General features: G+C 40.4%; 1 protein-coding gene across 2 annotated transcripts in view; it reads right to left on the reverse strand.

Moving 5' to 3' along the window:
* The window catches only part of AP3B1 (adaptor related protein complex 3 subunit beta 1), a 348,388-nt gene that overhangs the window by 24,856 nt on the left and 303,620 nt on the right, over positions 1-19,912 (reverse strand). For both annotated transcript variants that reach the window (XM_068249086.1, XM_068249076.1), the window contains exons 25-26: positions 18,396-18,493; positions 2,816-2,954 (exon numbers count right to left, since the gene is read on the reverse strand). In XM_068249086.1, coding sequence (XP_068105187.1) covers positions 2,816-2,954; positions 18,396-18,493 — 237 coding nt within the window. The remainder of the gene's footprint in view (positions 1-2,815; positions 2,955-18,395; positions 18,494-19,912) is intronic.

The following is a 19,912-nucleotide window of genomic DNA, read 5'->3' on the forward strand; positions in this document are numbered from 1 at the left end:
TAGGCATGGAAGTGGCAGTTTCTCTCTTGTTGGGAATATAGTAAACATCACTAATAAGAAAATGACAGCCATGAACGTTTTCCTGGCAGAATACTTTTGAGAGCAGAGGGAGATAGAAAAAGGTCAATACATGTATTTTCATTTAGGGACACTTAATAGGCTGCCACTGAGTACAGTCAACAAAACATTCAATGTACTTTGTAAATGTTTACCCACTTTACCCCCGCCCGTACGGATTTCTCCGTCCCTTTTTCCATCCTTTAACCCCCAGGGACGGAGAAATCCGTACTTTGCGCATTCCCGCCGCTGCCCGCGCTCCCACTCGTAAACACGCCGCCCGCCGCTAGTAAACACGCCGCCGCCCGCTCGCCCGGAGATCAATGAACGGGAAAATCCATTCCCGTTCATTGATCTTAGCCCCGCAATGATCCGCTGCTCTCCGATGGGCAGCGCGATCATTGTGAAACGATACAAACTTACCCAGCCTCCAAGTACTTCCTCCAAGCTTCCGGAAGGACGCTTGGAGGTCGCATTAATGCAAAAAGTTACTGTGGCCATCTTGTGGCCAAATAGTAAAACTACACCCTACACATTTTTCACATACAAATAAATTACTTTTACACAAAAAATTAACTCATTACCTCCCACACTCCCAATTTTTTTTTTTTTGTAATAAAAAAAAAATTAAAAAAATGTACAATAAAAAAAAATACATAAATAGTTACCTTAGGGACTGAACTTTTTAAATATTTATGTCAGGAGGGTACAACACTGTTACTTTATAAACTATGGGCTTGTAATTAGGGATAGACGCAAAACTGAAAAAAATGCACCTTTATTTCCAAATAAAATATTGGCGCCAAACATTGTGATAGGGACATAATTTAAATGGTTTTATAACCGGGACAAAAGGGCAAATACATTTCATGGGTTTTAATTACAGTAGCATGCATTATTTAAAAACTATAATGGCCGAAAACTGAAAAATAATTTTTTCCCCAGATTTTTCCTATTTTCCCATTAAAACACATTTAGAATAAAATAATTCTTGGCTTAATGTCCCACCTAAAGAAAGCCTAATTGGTGGCGGAAAAAACAAGATATAGATCGTTTAATTGTGATAAGTAATGATAAAGTTATAGACGAATGAATGGAAGGAGCGCTGAAAGGTGAAAATTGCTCTGGTGGTCAGGGGGTAAAACCCCTCAGTGGTGAAATATAAAATAAAACAATGGTATATCTGAAAACCTTATTTTTAGGAGTAGGATGATAAATACAATTTTTTATCTCCTCAGTTTATTTTCACCTCCGGTTTACTTTAAAACTTCTTTAATATAGCAGAAAAGCAACACTTTATTTTGCTCACAAAGCTTTATTAGGCAAGCCAACAGGTTCAGAAATGAATTACTGCATTTGTAAGATTTCATAGGTTTTTAAGACATAGTTTAGTGCCAAGCAGAATGAGTAAATAAAAAAATGCCAACAAAAAACCCTATATAGTCTAACAAATGATAATTATTTGTAGTGTTTGTTTTGTTTTGACTCTTCAAAGACACAGAAATATGTTTAGCTATTCTTAACTGTGTTATGTTCGGTGTATTTAAGAAATATATATGTCCTTATTTTATAAGGAAAGAGAACATTTGAGAACGCTTCTTTTTAAGAACTATATTTGGTGACAGCAGAGCAGGCTTTTTGTTTCCTAGAATGTCGGACATAGGTGCTGGCAATGTATTTTCAGAATGAAATGATGTGATCTTTATAGCAGGACAGACATCAGAGATTATAAAGCCCTCTGCACTAGGGGCTGTGCTGTATTTCTAGGAAATATTATCATTCTTGTGGGTAGGACACTGAAGTTATAGCAGTGCTGACCCCTAGTGTCTGGAAAAAGAATGCAGCTACTGAAACATGTAGATCCTCCTTGCTGGAGAAAACATTGTTGATGCAATTTGTTGTGAAAAAAAAAAAAAGTACTAAAAAGATGCTATACTTTGCTCAGTAAAAACAAAGCTGTGTTCTGGATTAATAGTTAAAAAAAAAAAAAGATTTTGCTCCCTGCAGTGAAAGTTATTTTCACACATGGAATGCTTGGAAATTCATTCAAATGATCTTTAATGTACCAAGAGTAGTTACTGAAATTGTACTTTAGTAAAACGGGTTGATTTTTTTTTTGGGGGGGGGAAGTTATAATATACTGGCTAGGATCCCTTCTACATCACTTACCTGGAACACCTATCCCTACATCAGGTCTTCTGACAATTCCCATACTTGTGTTATAAAGAAGGGAACAGGATGGCGTGGCACTTCTCCTTTAAGGGGTGCGTTGCTTCCAGTCTTGGTGCGAGTACGGTGTGCCCAAGGTGGTCAATATATTAGCTGACAGGCTATACTTTCATATGCTTATAGACAATTGCTTATACCAGACGTGTGCTCCGCTCCACAATTAGGAAGGAAGAGGCTTGAACATTATGCATATAGAAACAGATAGCGTGCATCTTCCGTCTTAAGCATGTAGATTTATTGCCAGTGTTATACATCAACATCGTATTCTGTGCATGGCATATTCCATAACTGCATACAAAATCTGCATAGTATTGCGCATATATAGTACCTTGCGGCTCCTTGTGTGGGCCTGTCAGTGTAGGAGGTGGGAGTGAGGGACTGATGTGGGCCTAGCACAATTCCCATACTTGTTCCATTGGAATGACTCAGAAAGCATTGTTACTCCCAAATTCAGAGAAGGCTACATTTCTTTCATGACAGGATTAAGTCATACGTCACAGTACATGTAACATAACAGACAAAGGTGTACCTGTGCACGTTGTTCTCACCACATGGCACTACTCCAAGGTTGGCAGCAGATAGGAACTTGTGAACTACTGTTTGTGGAATGCTGTTCTGTGGAGATACCGTGATGGTGGCAGAGCTCTCATTCATACCGGTCAGTTTTGCTGTATATGAAGAGACACAAGGCAAATTACTAAGTAACGCTGTCTGGAAATGGAGCACTGTACAAGGCATGAATATGGTGTCAAAGTGGTCTGAAAGCCAGCATTTCTACTTTGCTCTAAAAGACTCCTCACAGCTTGAAAGCTACTATCCTAGAAAAAAATTCTAGCAGAACATCACTCAAATGGTTAAACAAAGCACTTTGTCCTGCTATTCAGCTTCAAATCCGAATCCAAACTGGAGAGAACAGTATCTTTTTTACTTGTTAAACACAAATGTATCAACACTGGAATGTAAACAAACACTCTCTGAGAAACTGTCTCTGCTTCAGGCACAAACACAGCTTAGAATAGCTCATTTGAAGATTGTAATATTTAAAGGGACTCCGAGCAGTGCAGAAACTATGGAAAGATGCATATCATTTTAAAGCTCTCTTTCTCCTCTTTCCAATGATATATAAACCGCCGCCATACGCCTTTTAGTTTTCGCTATTTTCGCGATTGAAATTGCCACGGCCGCAAATTCAATCGCGAAAATAAAGAAAACTAAAAGGCGTAGAGCGACGATTTAGGTGTCGCCAGAAAGAGGAGAAAGAGAGCTTTAAAATGATATCCATCTTTCCATAGTTACATTGTATTACACAGGACGACACTTTCCCCAGTGTCAGCAGCTCCATTCAGCAGAAAAAGTCAGCCTGTGTAATACAATGTAACTATGGAAAGATGGATATCATTTTAAAGCTCTCTTTCTCCTCTTTCTGGCGACACCTAAATCATTGCCTTACGCCTTTTAGTTTTCTTTATTTTCGCGATTGAAATCGCGGCCGCTGCAATTTCAATCCCGAAAATAGCGAAAACTAAAAGGCGTAGGGTGGTGGTTTACATATCATTGGAAAGAGGAGAAAGAGAGCTTTAAAATGATATCCATCTTTCCATAGTTTCTGCACTGCTCGGAGTCCCTTTAATAAAAAGCAGGTGTAATAGAAAAATAATAAAATGCAATGCCAGCTTTCAGGGCAAGATAAACTACACTTTGGAAACTTGTAATTAGTAGACAGACAATATTACGTATGCACAAAAGCAAATATGTCAACTGTATGAGTAATAAAAAGTAGCAAAACATTTTTTTAGTATTATATAATACATTATATCAACTTGTTAAAGCAAATCTGAACTGAAAAAAAAGTATTACATTGCTAATTGTATTTGTTGTACTACTGTTGAATAGAACATCAGTAACAAAACAATTTCTTATTTTTATTTTCAGTTTAAGGACTCAATTTTTAAGAATTCTAAACAGCAGCCATGATAGTCTCAAATAAAATCTGCTCTATTCTGAAAACAAAACAAAAAAGGAGTAATGAGCATTTGAAATTTCTATTACTGTTTTGGCTTCCATTTACTGTTCAGGACATCAGGTGAATTTGATTAGTTAGTTTGACAAGCTTATTTGCATACACAACAACAATGTTTTTACACTTGCTGAACAGGAAATCCGAAAGGGACTTTAGACCATTTCGTAGGAGGACTAGTACTACATGTAACTACGTTTAACTCATCATGTCACGTCACTTCAGATACAATTGTATAAGGAACACACTGCAGCATCCACCTAAACAGGCCTGGAAGCCGGTGCCAGACTCCTGTAGGTACACCACTCCTGCTATACTCTCAAACTGTTCACAAAATGGAGATGGCACACAAAGTTGCTTCTTTAAGTAAGCTGTATTACAACCATACAGTTACATAATATGAAGAGCACATGACATGTTTCAGGCGTAGCCCTTCCTCAGGTGTGGAAGAACACCTCCATTTTATCAGAATTTTGTGATCACTTCTGATACACTTTAATTCCAGCACTTGTGCTTATATATATGTGTGCGTGTATATATGTGCTTATATATATGTGTGCATGTCTACGGCAGCTGAAAAAGTTTGGCCTACCTCAAAATTTAATGGTGCAGTTCTACACTGCAATTATTGAATCCACCATAACATCATCTACGACTGTATGGTTCAGCTCCTGCTCAGCATTAGAAAAGGGGAGGCTGCAGCGCATAATCCGAACAGCGGAAAGGATAATTGGCTGTAGCTTACCTTCCCTGCAGGATCTTTACGCTAGCAGGTGCAGAAAAAGAGCAACCAAAATTGCCTCTGACCCCTCACCCAGCTCACTCCATCTTCCAGCGCATGCCTTCAGGAGTAAGATTCCGGTCAATCGCTACCAAAACCTCCAGACACAGGAACAGCTTTTTTCCTCAAGCGGTAGCCATACTTAATGCTGAACCACGTTAGAGCTGCTAGGACTTGATAGTAATCAGCACAGAACTGTAAATGAACAATTCTCACACTGCTTACTGCCACTTTACTTATAATGTCCTTGACTTGTAATATACACACTGTCTGCCCTTGTATTGTTTTTGTTTGTGTTTGTTAAGCAACTGCCAAGACAAATTACTTGTAGGTGCAAACTTACTTGGCGAAATAAAATTGATTCTGATTCGGATATGTATAGATTTATAATTAATTATATATGCCAACATCTTTTGCATCCCTGTACAGAGTATATTTTATTGGTCACTTAACTGTCCCTCAGAGGGGCTCACAATCTAATCCCTAGCATGGTTATGTGTCTATGTATGTATTGTGTAGTGTATGTATCATAGTCTAGGGCCAATTAAGGGGGAAGCCAATTAACTTGGATATGGAAGGAAACCTGAGTGTCCAGAGGAAACCCACGCAGAGACGGGGAGAACATACAAACTCTGTGCAGATAGTGCCTTGGCTGGGACTCGAACCAGGGACCCAGTCCTGCAAGGGGAGAGCGCTAACCACTAAGCCACCGTGCTGCCCTGTGAGGTTGATAGAAGATCAGTTTCCAACACCCCGCCCCCAAAAAACACTTGCAAATTCAGTCATAGGTATTAAGTAATGTTCTCCACTAAACACAGATTGTCTTCCACCTGTGAACACTTGTATTCATTTTAAATAGTTTAGCATAAAATTCCATTCCTGGAGCATTCCAGTGTTTGCTAATTCAACCAAAAGCAAACAAACATTGGATGGAAAGGCTCTGTTAAAAGCTCTCAGAGGTAAAGTGGTAGACAGACAAGTCAGGAAACACCAGGATACACACAGGGAGAGAAAAGAAGTACACACACATACAGTATGTATACTTTACCACCACCTTGGAGCAAAGACTATAAAATAAGGAGGCAGTCGCCAGTAGGCGATCAGTAAAATTACCAATATGCTACTACTGAGCAGTAGTAATTCAGATAGCAAAATATTGGTCATTTTTACCAATATCTTACCATCACTGAACCTAACCCTATTCTCACATGAGGCTGCCTTCTATGATGCCTAACCCTAACAACCCCCTTCCAAATTACCCCCTGGGTGCCACCACACCCGCAATTAACATTGTGGTCTATGTGTCTCCCATTTTACCTATTCTGGCCCTTGGGTAGCCTAGTGACTGACTCTTGCCCTGTTAATGAACACTAATGCTGGGAATACATGGTACGTTTCTGTACCGTGTATCGAGCCGCTGATGGCTCAGCAGATAATTTCCGACGTGTCCAATACCCCGCCGGATTGATTCCCCGCTCAATACCACGGGCGGGACAATAGGGAAAAACGAGGAAAAGATAAGAAGTGCCCGCGGGGACGAGCGGGAATCGATCTGGGCGGCCGCGGGGACGAGTGGTGACACGCCACAATCTATCGTGCGAGTCGATACACGCTACAGAAACGTACCGTGTATCCCCAGCATAACAGTATTATCTGGTTAGTAACACTACAGTTTTATAAGAGGTGCTCAGTACTAATTTATCTCGATAAATCCATAAAATTGTGTAGTTATACACTCACCAGCTTTACATCAGATAGGATGTTTTCCTATTTCAAAATGACTTTCAAACTAACCATTGCTTCCTGAGGTACTGGTCTTCACCCAAGCTTGGACAGGCTATGCTTCCCCCAAGCCTTATAGTGTTTGCCTAATTTACTAACATAACCCAGCCATGACACGTGGCTTTTGAGAGGGCCTGAGGGACTGCAGCTGGAGATTCTTAAAGGACAAAAAAATAAATAAATAAAAAAAGCATAAATTGCAAACGTTATTCACATTCAATATTGAGTTCATTGAAACGTCATAGAATTTTCCTTCAAACTGAAAACTCTGTGTAATGTAATAAGTATTAATCATGCAGTGTGAATGTTCCCTGTCCTAGTGTAAGAGCAGTATATCCAAGGAAATAAACCAGGGCTGTGGAGTCGGAGCAATTTTGGGTACCTGGAGTCAGAGTTGGAGTCGGTGGTTTCATAAACTGAGGAGTCTGAGTCGGGAGTCGGATGATTTTTGTACCTAATCCACTGCACTGGTAAAAATTAGACTAAGGAGTCGGAGTCGAGGAGTTGGGAGTCGGAGCAATTTTGGGTACCGAGTCGCAGTTGGTGGTTTCATAAACTGAGGAGTCGGATGATTTTTATACCGACTCCACAGCCCTGAAATAAACAATGTTACTACAAATGCATATTTTAAGTATGTATACTGTCTGCTGGTAAAATTCCTTAATTTAATTTTAATTTAGCTTAAAAAAAACCTACTTGGAATTCAATCTACTTGGAATTTTAAAAAATTATGTACTGGCGGATAATTCATTTGTGCAGAGCACAGGAAGCAGAATTTTCCATCTTCTATCAGTTTTCAGATCAATGTAGCACTTACAAAATAATATATTAACATGCAGAATTTACTACTCCAGGAAATCTCAAACTGAGATATTTTTTATTTTCTGCATAAAAGTAAGGAGATGTTCCATTAATGCACATAGACAACCATAAAATTCTTTTTGGCGTTCTATATTAAATGCACAGTATAAATGAAATGTGCAGCCATAAGTGTGTATATATATTTCTGAATAAATGCCATACAAATTATAGAGTAAGGGATAATACTGAAAATATTTTCATCACATGGAATGCTAAGCAGGATGCACTATAATTACTGAAGAATGGGGGAATCATCAGAGTGGTAATATACATTATAAGCCTTTGTCAATGGAACACAAGTCAAGACGTTTGCTGATTAAAGTACATGGGAAGCCAAAAAATAAATAAACAGATACTTACCTAAGGAGAGGGAAGGCTCTGGGTCCTATAGAGCCATTCCGCTCCTTTTCATGGTCCCTGCGTTCCAGCTCTGGCTCCCAATAGCAGTATCTGACTGATGGGTCGAATACAGCTCTCCCGCTGCAGGGGGCTTCGGAAGCCAGAGTGCTCCCGAAGACGGATGGCTCCATACTATGCCTGCGCTGCTGCAGTTATTCACTCACGTTCAGTATAGAGCCGCCCGTCTTCGAGAAAACTCGGGCTTCCGAAGCCTCCCGCAGCAGGGAATTCAAACAGAGGAGCCAGCACTGGAATGCGAGGACCGTGAGAGGACCAGGAAGGCTCTATAGGACCCAGACCTCTCCTTAGTTAAGTATCTGTTTTTTTTTTTTTTTGGCTTCCCACTAACTTTAATTTTGTTTTGAATCAAGTAGAAAGAAAAACAACTTCTGTTATAATTTGTGATGTCCCTACACACTGGAATGCTACACTCAATACGGTGCAGTGGCTGTGTATGCAGAGGGTAGGCAAAGTTCAAGAGGGAGATTGTGGTGATTAGACAGTCAGTGGCATTAGAATATTTAATCCATGAGGTGGGTTAAGAATCAAAATGTTTGCCGTTTTAGCACCATTTGAGGAGCTGACTGTAATGGTCAGACCCTTGGTCAAGAAAACACCGCAACTTGTTTTTTTCCATTTACAGGTCAATTTTTGTGGGCGCCTGGGGAGAAGTTACATGTTGGTCTCCTGAATTTATTCCACTACCAAGACTGAACTAAGATGCGGCCATCTCTCATCTTGTTCTTGCCCCTCCTACTTTTCGAGCTCATCCTTTCGTACCAGTTTTCCATGGCCACCACCACCAACATCCCTACCAACATCTAGGCCCAATAATTATCACCTGTAAAGTAATTAAAATGTGCATCTTAATCAGATTAGAAAAATGTTTTCCTTTAAAAAAAAAAAACAGTTATTACATGAACCATTTGGAGTAATGTACTGAAAAAAGGCATTGTAAAACAATAATATATTTTTTTGTTTTTAAATGTGGGTGTTGGAACAACATTCACTACGCACAATTATCTCATATGTGTCTGCATGCATGTAACTAAGAGTAGTTAGTGAAATGTGCGCATGTCTCACCCACCCGAAAGTAGCTAGATGGTGAACGGTTTGCTGGCAAACAGTTTGTGCCATCACAACTTGCTGTATAATGTAGTGTATTGCAGCAAAAAAAATATTTTCTCAAAAATTACCACCCGGCCTTTATGGAATTTTTTTTTCTAGTTCCCATTTTCGAGCCATTCGTATCGGCGGGCCGTTCGTAAATTGGGCATTCATAAATCGGGGACTATCTATATAATTTGAGTCCTATGGGAGAAAAGCGCTATAGAAATGTTATTGTATTGTATTATCCCACTTAAATCTTCTTGCAATCAAATAATCCCATTTGCACGGTGTGTGGCCTCCAGACTATTCCTGGTGCACAGAAAGGTAAAGGTAACTGAAGAGTTAGCAGCCAGCACTGCACACAGTAATGATATGATACTATGGAACATTACATGATGGTTAGCCTGTTTAACCACACTATTAGACAGCAGTTTCAAGTGGGGGAGGAAGAAAAAGAAAGGAGACTGCAGACAGTATACAAGCTTTTAAGCAGAGAGCACAGTTTGACCTAACAGTGCTGAGAGATGTGTACACTCATTTAGGATTTAAACCTTCTCCATTAAGATACATTGAAGAGCAAATGCTCTATAAATGAATGCAGCTATGTTTATGTTAAAAGCCTGTTTCTTGCAGCCTTTAATTAAAGGAAATTTCATACAAAGCAGGGACTTTTTTTTTGTTGGGCCCCGGGAAATGGAAAGATGGATCGCATTCATACAAGTGGATGCATGGCTTCATATTTAACCTTAACACTCCAGTCATTAATGCTTTGTCTAACTTCCTTAATAAAAGGCAAGGTACTGCTCCATTGAAGGAAAATTAAAAAAAATCAACTATACCATGCTGTTCAGAAGAGGAGATTCATTATTGCCAGCTAATGTATTGGCATAAAGAAAAGTAACATCCTATCAGGCCAGGCACACACTCCATCCCGCCTGCCCAGCCCCCTCCCATTTTAACTCGTGCTGTTTTATTGTTATAGGCAATTTGTACCACTCAGCATGACAGTGTAAACTGAATTAAGATTAATTTACATGCAAAAGAACACTTAGGAGAGCAGCATGGTAAGCAAATGTATTGTCTCGATTGCTGAGGTGGAAAAGGACCCGAAGGAATAAAAATAAAAGAAAAAAAAAACAAGCAGAAAAAAACAAAACAAAAAACAACCCCCCACCCCCACCAATCTAATTAAGGGGGATCAAATATGATTGCTGGAGATGGTTAAAGGGGCAAGAAATAATAAATGTCCGACTAGTTTAGGAATTAGCATTTTGCTGGCTGCGGACTTAAGAGATAGATCCATAAATCTTAATAAGACAAAGTGAACACCTTGGCTCTAATTTTCAAGAGATGTCCTTCCAAAAAGGCATGTAAAACACTGTCTTGGTCAAAAAGGAACAAAAGAGAAGTCATTTCTTACGTCTAAGAAATAGTTCTAAAACTTTTTCTGAGAGGTTTTGCACATGGCAACGATGGAAACAAACTATTAAAGGCATTTAAAGAGACACTGAAGCGAAAAAAAATTATTACGATATAATGAATTGGTTGTGTAGTACGGATATTTACTAGAACATTAGGAGCAAAGAAAATATTCTCATATTTTTATTTTCAGTTATGTAGTGTTTTTTTATAACATTGCATCATTCTCTAATATTTGCAGTTTACACATTCAGTATTCTAAATGATTTTACAGAGCAGGCCAGTGAACTATTGACCTGTCCTCTGCAAAGAAAAAGAAAATACAGTGACTGACAGTTGAGATAACAAGCTTCAGAAGACAGAGCTCTCTGCGACTTTTAAAGTCGTGGAGCTCAATGGCTCTTTTGCATAGATAACAACTGGAGCTTAACGCTTCCTGTACTGGAAACAATATTAGACTTATGTCCCTGCTCCTAATGTTTTATTTCTTAGCTTTACTACACACAAATCATATCATATTTTTTTTTTCGCTTCAGTGTCCGGGTAACTGGCCGGTGTCCCTAAAAAATATCCATACCTCACCAGAACGATCCCTGACCTCTCCCTCTTCAGACCTGGGGATAGTATTTCCCACTGCCTGAAAGCTAAACAAGCCGAGTCATGCCCTTCAATTCACTAAGGGCTGATCGGTAAAAAAGTAGGTTGGCAATTTAGACTCACCATATATTCCGGCGTATAAGACAACTGGGTATATAAGACGATCCCCACTGACACCACCCCCCCCCCACCCCAACTTTTCCAGTTAAAATATAGAGTTTGGGATATACTCACCATATAAGACTACCCCTCTTCCAACCCACACCAAATAATAAAAAAAAAAAAACATATACTGGTGCCATGTATGAACAGATATTGGTGCTGTACTGTATGTCTTACTCAGTATATAACAGTATATAGGCGATTGACTGGTTGGATTGGTCAGCTCTCCTCGTCTTCCTGTTTATCAGAGCGGTATGGAAGAATATGTACCCATCAAACACGCCTCTTTTACCCTTCTTGACCACCCTTGTATCCTATTTAACTCCTTCTCTGCCTCTCAGATCTCACACATGTGCACCTGCGCCGTTTCACTACAGTCCTCAGCAGCGAGATCTGAGTGTCAGTAACAGGATAGGGTGTATCACCCGGCATCCATGACACCCGGCGTATAAGACGACCCCGACTTTGCAAATGATTTTCAAGGGTTAAAAAGTAGTCTTATACGCAGGAATATACCCGGTTCACAAAGATTTCCACACATGTGGAAATAGTTTCATAACAAACAGAAAAATGTTGCTCCAATTCAGTAAGACCTGCTCGGTAATGTAGAATTCTCACCAGCTTTGGAGTAGGTCTCTGCAGAAAGCTGCGATTCTTCTCCTACAAGTGGTCTGCATGAGCCGTTCCTGCATCCCTTTAGATGTGCATGCATGCCATTAGAGGGCCCTCTTTTGTGTATCAGTATATAGATCTGTACGTCTAAAGGGATACAGAAAAGCCTCTTTGAATGTTTTCTTCTCCTGCTTATACTTTTTCTTTTTCTGATGCTCCCCCTGGAAGTTCAACGGATCAAATGGGGCGAGTAGCAGGACCAGGTGACTCTTCCAATTTGCTTTCTCTTTTAGTCTGTCAACTGTTCCGTATGCTGATTGCTAGTTACCGACAGGACCAGGCTTGTCTTATAGGACAACTGAAGTAAGAAGACTATGGAGATTGCCATATGTATTTCCTTTTAAACAATACCAGTTGCCGGGCAGCCCTGCTGATCTATTCGTCTTTCAGATCTGACAAATGTCAGAAACACCTGATCTGCAAATGCTAGTTCAGGGTCTATGGCTAAAAGTATTAGAGGCAGAGAATCAGCAGAAAAAGTGAGGCAACTGCTATTGCTTAAAGGGAACCTAAACTGAGAGGGATATGGATGTTTCCTTTTAAATAATACCAGTTGCCTGGTTGTTCTGCTGATCTCTTTGATTGCAGTTGTGGCTGAATCACAGACCTGAAACAAGCATGCAGCGAATCCAGTCTGACTTCAGTCAGAGCACCTAATCTGCATGCTTGTTGAGGGGCTGTGGCTAAAGTATTAGAGACACAGGATCAGCAGGAGAGTCGGGCAACTGGTATTATTTTAAAAGGAAAAATCCATATCCTTCTCAGTTTAGGTTCCCTTTAAAAGGATATAAATATGGCAGCCTCCATATCAATCTCACTTCAGTTGTCCTTTAAAATACCAACAGTTTAAGGTACTTGTTTTACTGAATGCTTTAATCTTTGTGAATAGACATTTATTGACGTATTTAACTCACAAGTTGGTAATTTCCTTCACCAGTCGGTAATTTTACATTTGCATGCGGTAACAGCTTTAGTGAAGTGCAGTTTGGCAAGATGTTCTGTAAAATCAGCTGTTTTCTGCATTACAAATGCAGTAATTCTTAGTGAATTAAAGACTTTGGGTGAGCAGAGGGTGTAAGGAGTGAAAGGAATCCATGGTGAAATTTGCCTTCTTAAAACAGAAGGAAATTTGCAATAATTCAGCTATAAGTGGACATGTGTGGTTACCCACAATGCACCACTAGCAAATTCTCTCTTTTCGCCCCTGTAAGCCAGTCAAGCATCCAGAACCGTTGGTGTGGTTCTAGATGCTTGTCTGGCTTACAGGGGTGAAAAGAGATAATTTGCATATTCAGTAGTGGTGCACAATGGCCTCAATTCACTAAGCTTAACTCCTGTCTTTAATAACTCTTCTGAGCTGTTTTACAGTTATCACCATGGTGATATACTTGTGATAACTGTAAAACAGCTCAGAAGAGTTATTAAAGACAGGAGATAAGCTTAGTGAATTGAGGCCATTGTGGGTAATCACAAATGTTCACTTATAGCTGAATTATTGCAAATTTCCTTCTGTTTTATAAGGCAAATTTCACCAAGCATTGCTTATCAGTAGAAGGGGCTTTTTAGTCTTTTGTATCCCCCTATACATTCCTAGTGATTTGGGTTACCCCGACCTGCTTGGTTACTCTATTTATTTATTGTATTTATAAAGCACCAACATATTACGCAGCGCTGGACATTAGTTTAGGTTACAGACAATATTTAGGGGTGACATACAGCAATATGACAATACAGGAATACAAGAAAACCAGATCACGCAGTACAGTATGAGTACAAGATAATGCTTAGTCAGTCACTGGATGGAGCATGGAGATTAGGCAAGCTAGGTTCACTCAAATGCATAGCATGGGTTCACAGTAATGGAGGTGCATGATCAAGTAGGACACAAAAGGAGGAGGACCCTGCCCAAAGGCTTACAATCTAGAGGATGTAAATGAATGTATGCTCAAGCCTTTTCTGTGCACCCTCTGCTGTCTGAAATATGCAGGACTTGTTGGTCTATCCTAGCAGAAGAAAAGCCCTAGCACTATGTTCCCCAACCCTGTCCTCAAGGCCCACCAACAGTGCATGTTTAGTAGAAATCCACAGAGGTAGTTTAGCTCTGGTGAGACACTAATTACCTCACATGTGAATGTTTGTGGTTTCCTACAAAACATGTACTGTTGGTGGGCCTTGAGGACAGGGTTGGGGAACTCTGACCTAGCAGGACCAAGCAAGGAGAACACTTCTGCAGGTGAAATGAGTCATTCGCATTTATATCTGCGATATAAACTAGGAATCTAAGATATCTAAAGACTGGATGCCCAAAAGGTGAGCAGATATCTATCTCAGCTTGCCTGATCTTGCTGCTTGCTCATAACTATGAGAGAGTGAAGAACCTGCTTTGAGATTGGCTCAATTCGGGCGTGCATGCAACTTCCAACACAGTTTGCATGCAACTGGAAAATTAGCACCTCACTTATCTCTATCTTTCATAAAATTAGAGGATGTTCTGAAGGGCGTGAAAATTTAATTTTAAATGTGTAAATGATATTCAGTCTACTATGATGGCCCAAACACACCCATAAATGTGCTGAACTCTCCTTCCCATATAAAGCTAGCTCTGTGCATGTGTGGACAGTGTAACCACTGCATACAAGGGAACAAGTAACCATGCAGTAAATAGATAGACCACAGATTCAGTTTTTTTTACTCATTAATGCATACAACTAACACAACAAATGTAATAGTAAAAGTACATCCTTTAGCTAAAATAACAAAAATGAAAGCAGGTCCAGACTTCAGAAATGTAAATTCAGGCATTAACCACTTCACCACTGAGGGGTTTTACCCCCTGACCACCAGAGCAATTTTCACCTTTCAGCGCTCCTTCCATTCATTCGTCTATAACTTTATTATTACTTATCGCAATGAAATGAACTATATCTTGTTTTTTTCGCCACCAATTAGGCTTTCTTTAGGTGGGACATTATGCCAAGAATTATTTTTTTCTAAATGTGATTTAATGGGAAAATAGGAAAAATGTGGGGAAAAAAAAATTATTTTTCAGTTTTCGGCCATTATAGTTTTTAAATAATGCATGCTACTGTAATTAAAACCCATGAAATTTATGTGCCCTTTTGTCCCGGTTATAAAACCGTTTAAATTATGTCCCTATCACAATGTTTGGCGCCAATATTTCATTTGGAAATAAAGGTGCATTTTTTTCAGTTTTGCGTCCATCCCTAATTACAAGCCCATAGTTTATAAAGTAACAGTGTTATACCCTCTTGACTTAAATATTTAAAAAGTTCAGTCCCTAAGGTAACTAATTATGTATTTTTTTTTATTGTAAATTTTTGATTTTTTTTTTTAATTACAAAAAAAAAAAAAAATGGGGAGTGTGGGAGGTAATGAGTTAATTTTGTGTGTAAAAGTCATTTATTTGTATGTGAAAAATGTGTAGGGTGTAGTTTACTATTTGGCCACAAGATGGCCACAGTAACTTTTTGCTTTATTGCGACCTCCAAGCCTCCTTCCGGAAGCTTGGAGGAAGAATAAGGAGGCTGGACACGTGAGTTTCTTCTCACAATGATCGCGCTGCCCATAGGAGAGCAGCGGGTCATTGTGGGGCTTAGATCAACGAACGGGAATGGATTTTCCCGTTCATTGATCTCCGGGCGAGCGGGCGGCGGCGGTTTTACTAGCGGCGGGCGGCGTGTTTACGAGCGGGAGCGCGGACAGCGTCGGGAACGCGGAAAGTACGTGTTTCTCCGTCCCTGGTTTTTAAAGGATGGAAAAAGGGGCGGAGAAATACGTACGCGCGGGGGTAAAGTGGTTAAGGAATGCACATACAGATGACCACAATGAAAACGACCCTGCAATCAGTTTTACCACTAACACGTGATGATGGAGGACAGGAAGCACACTCACCTTGGCTTGCAGAGCAGTGGTTAAGCAGCAAGGAAGGCTTAAGCCAGCAAAAAGTTCAAAAAAGCAAGAAAGAGGACAACAAAGCATCAATAACAAATAGCGCAGCCCATATGACACAGAATTCCTTAGAGAATAACAAGTACCACATCTTAATGAGAAAACCCAGTTCTATCAGCTTAATTTTAAGAAGCCGTGGGGCACTGTCACATGGGCAATACAGCTACTCGGGGCCAGCCTCTGAAGAAGCTCTTGTAGCACACACTGGGATGGATAGCATGGTTTACTTGGATTATGGTGGTAAGTTAATATTGCGTACAAGCAGCCAGGAAGATGAATGAGACATAGATTAATAATTCTGCAATTCTGCCGTGGGCCAGTTTTGTGCACAACTGGCTAAGGGTGTAGTTCTGGCCCAGGAGGCAGTGCACTGATGCATGCTGTGATCACAGCACCACCAGCTTGGAAAATCCGATGAAGCAGATTGGAACTGTGATACAAGGGAGGCCCAGTGGTTATAGGAATCATTCACAGCCACCTATTCCTAGTTTCAGGACTCCAGGGTAAGTGGGCTCTCTACCCTTTATCTCTTAACTGCTGTAACTTTATTTGAATAGCTGCTTTTTAGTGCTTCAGCCGGTTGATTGGAGGTACTTACCATGCTGTCCATCATTCATATTCATGTGAAAAATTGAAAACTGACAGGTCCCCATGATTATTTTGTTCAAAAATATTTCTCCACTAAGAAAAAGGCCTTAGGCCTGAACACTGTAATTTAGACTAATTTAAGACTAAAGCAGGGAAAATGTAACAATTCTCATCTGGTGTAAGTGTAAATGGTGTCCAAGTGTACCTCTCTATAAAAAGGACCAAAATGAACCAACAAGGGCCAAAAAGGTTATCAAAAACATCAATTAAATACCTTTTATTAATCACAATACAAGAACTATTAAAATTTAAAAAGAGAGAGAGATATATGGCAACAGCATCACCAGTCTCGCCTGTATCGAGATAAACAGCTGCCATTAGACAGAATTAACTTCAAGATAACATAGATCAGTTATCATTCAAAGGATAAGCTACAGATGTTGGATCCTTGGATTGAGATCCAACATCTGTAGCAGGAGAAGGCTGATGTAGATACAAAGTGGTGCTGCCACTGCACACTAGGGCACCACCCACTTAGGATTTTAATTCAATATCGATACTTTCATCGGAGAACCATCAATAGAGGTGCACAGATGGAGATATAGTCCAGGAGATGTGATCCCCTTACGCAAACCTTCTCTAAAGTGCCCTGGAAAGAGATGTCCAGATAGTATAAAGCTGCAGGTTAAATCACACCGCCTGATGAAGTTCTCCAAATTGCCCAGGTATGGGGGCGTATAGGTAAACACCATATATCAAGGTATAGTGTCTGTAGGATGCATTATAAGGGTTAAAGGGCAAGGCTCATCATCGGCGTTATAAATATTGCAAACCTGTGGTCGGGAGTAATGTGCACCAGAAGATACAACTTCTTATTGTATATTGCTAAAGATATATGTCATGCCACAGCCCTAAAGCAAATTTATAAGGGTGGTGCTTTTATGTAACAGCTCAGCTGTATAAAGTATTTTAGATTAGTAGGAAATGCACATACTGCTTTAATACCAGCATCTAAAATGTAGGGTTGCGCATCTAGAGTAGCTTTGTACTTATAGCTATTCTACATAGTAAGTTAAATTAGCCAGCGTTGCCCTCGGGAGAGGGGGATGGGTTAACTTACCCATGCCGCTGCTGTTAGACCATGCGCTCCATTCGCGTCCCCGGGTTGAAGGAGGAACAGAGGAGTGACATAGAACGTGAATGGAGGACATAGTCTAACAGTGGCGGCATGGGAAAGTTAATTCCCCTCTCCCGTAGGCTGGCTAATTTCAATTTTAAGACATGAAGTAACTACTCGGTAAGAGCAATCATACTAAAATGCTGATAATGGGAGCCTACCCGGGACACTGGTATGTCCAGTCACTCAAGCCTACTCACATAGGGGAAGTCCTGTCAGATGTTAAAGGACGTAGAGAACTCTAGGATAAAGTAGATGCCAGTATATTGGACTTGGGTGTAGACATGCACCAGAGGGGTCGAATAATTTCATTTTAGTGTGCCTACATACACAAAATGCTACATACATAACGGAAAAAACATTAGCACCTTAAGGATAATCGCCTTCTTTCTTTAGCTTTCCGTATGTGCCATTTTTTATAATCTTAACATAAGAGCTATGCCAGTGCCACCAACTTAATCCATGGTCTAAATTTCTAGACCTGCCACAGCAACATTCAATTGGAGGTGGTGACAATGAAAAAGTAGGTATTACATTTTGAAAGTATAGGAAACAGAAGCCCTGATGATGCTCACCTTGCTCTTTCTTAAAGTCTGCTTCAGACATAGTTACTGGTAACAGAAGTTCTCCTGCAGGTGGCTGGATTCCGACAGGAAACTGGTCCTCTTTAGTGCTAAAAAAATAAAATAAATCATTAATTGTACTGTGATATAAATGATGCCAATAGTAAATTGTATGCCACGCCAACTGTTTCAATGGAAATTTCTTTAATGTGCGTTAAAGTAGCCCTAAACTGAAGTCTCTTCAGGCCATGCTACCAGACGTGGATGAGTGTATCCCAACTGGGCATGCACAATTAAGATACACGCATGCCCAGCAGAACAAAGTGCTTGTGTATGGAGGAAAAAAGCTGAGCACAAGCAGCTTATTTCTCCTGATCATGAAGACCACTCCAAGAAGACCATTGCCTTGCTAAAGGAACTCAGGGCAAAGATGCTGGACTAGCCAAGCAGGTCTACAAACCTAAACCCTACTGAGCTTCAATGGGCATCCTCAAACCGGAGGGAGAGGATCACAAGGTCTCTAACAACAACCAGCTTCATCATAGAGGAGTGAAAGAGCATTCCAGAGGTAACGAGGAGTGAAAGAGCATTCCAGAGGTAACCTATGAAGCTCTACAGAATTCCATGCCCAAGAGAGTAAAAGGAAAACAGAGACCAAATTAAAAAAAAAAGTTTTATACATACCTGGGGCTTCCTCCAGCCCCATCCGCTCGGATTACTCCCACGCCGCCATCCTCCGCTGCCTGCAGCTCCGGTGTCAGGTCCCGTTAGTTCTGCCAGTCGCGGCGGGTCTGTGCAAGAGAAGTGCGCCTTCTGCGTATCTCTCCGGCAGCTGCGATCCATGCGCATGGGGCTGGAGGAAGCCCCAGGTATGTATAAAACTTATTATTATTTGGTCTCTGGTACACTTTAAGCCAATGCTGGAAAATAATGGTGGGCACACAAAATATTGACTGTTTTGGGCAGAATTTTGACATTCAGGGGTGTAAACACTTTTGTTGCCAGTGGTTTAGTCATTCATGACTGTGCGTGGAGTTAATTTGATGGAACAGCAAATTTACAGTTATCCATGCTGTACAATGACTACTTTACATTGGATCAAAGTGTCACATCTTCAGTGTTTTCCCATGAAAAGATAAAATATTTATAAAAATGTGAAAGGTGTGATCACCATTGTGAGATACTGTAAGTATCCAACTTCTTTTTTATATCGCCTCGGGGTACTTTAAAATCTTTAAATAATCCCCAGTTGGTTTGAATATGGAACCCCACCCACTGTTCTTTGACTTCAGGCATTTAAAGGAAGGATCCACAGAGAGAGATTAAAAAAAAACAAAAAACTAATCCACTTACCTGGGGCTTCCTCCAGCCCGTGGCAGGCAGGAGGTGCCCTCGATGCTGCTCAGGAGGCTCCCGATCTTCTCCGGTGGCTCAACCGACCTGGCCAGGCCGGCTTCCAGGTCAGGCTCTGGTGCGCTCCAACATGCGTCTCACGTAGTCGCGCTGACGTCATCGGACGTCCTCCAGGC

This window comes from Hyperolius riggenbachi, chromosome 1, assembly GCF_040937935.1.
Source record: "Hyperolius riggenbachi isolate aHypRig1 chromosome 1, aHypRig1.pri, whole genome shotgun sequence".
Taxonomy (NCBI): Eukaryota; Metazoa; Chordata; class Amphibia; order Anura; family Hyperoliidae; genus Hyperolius; species Hyperolius riggenbachi.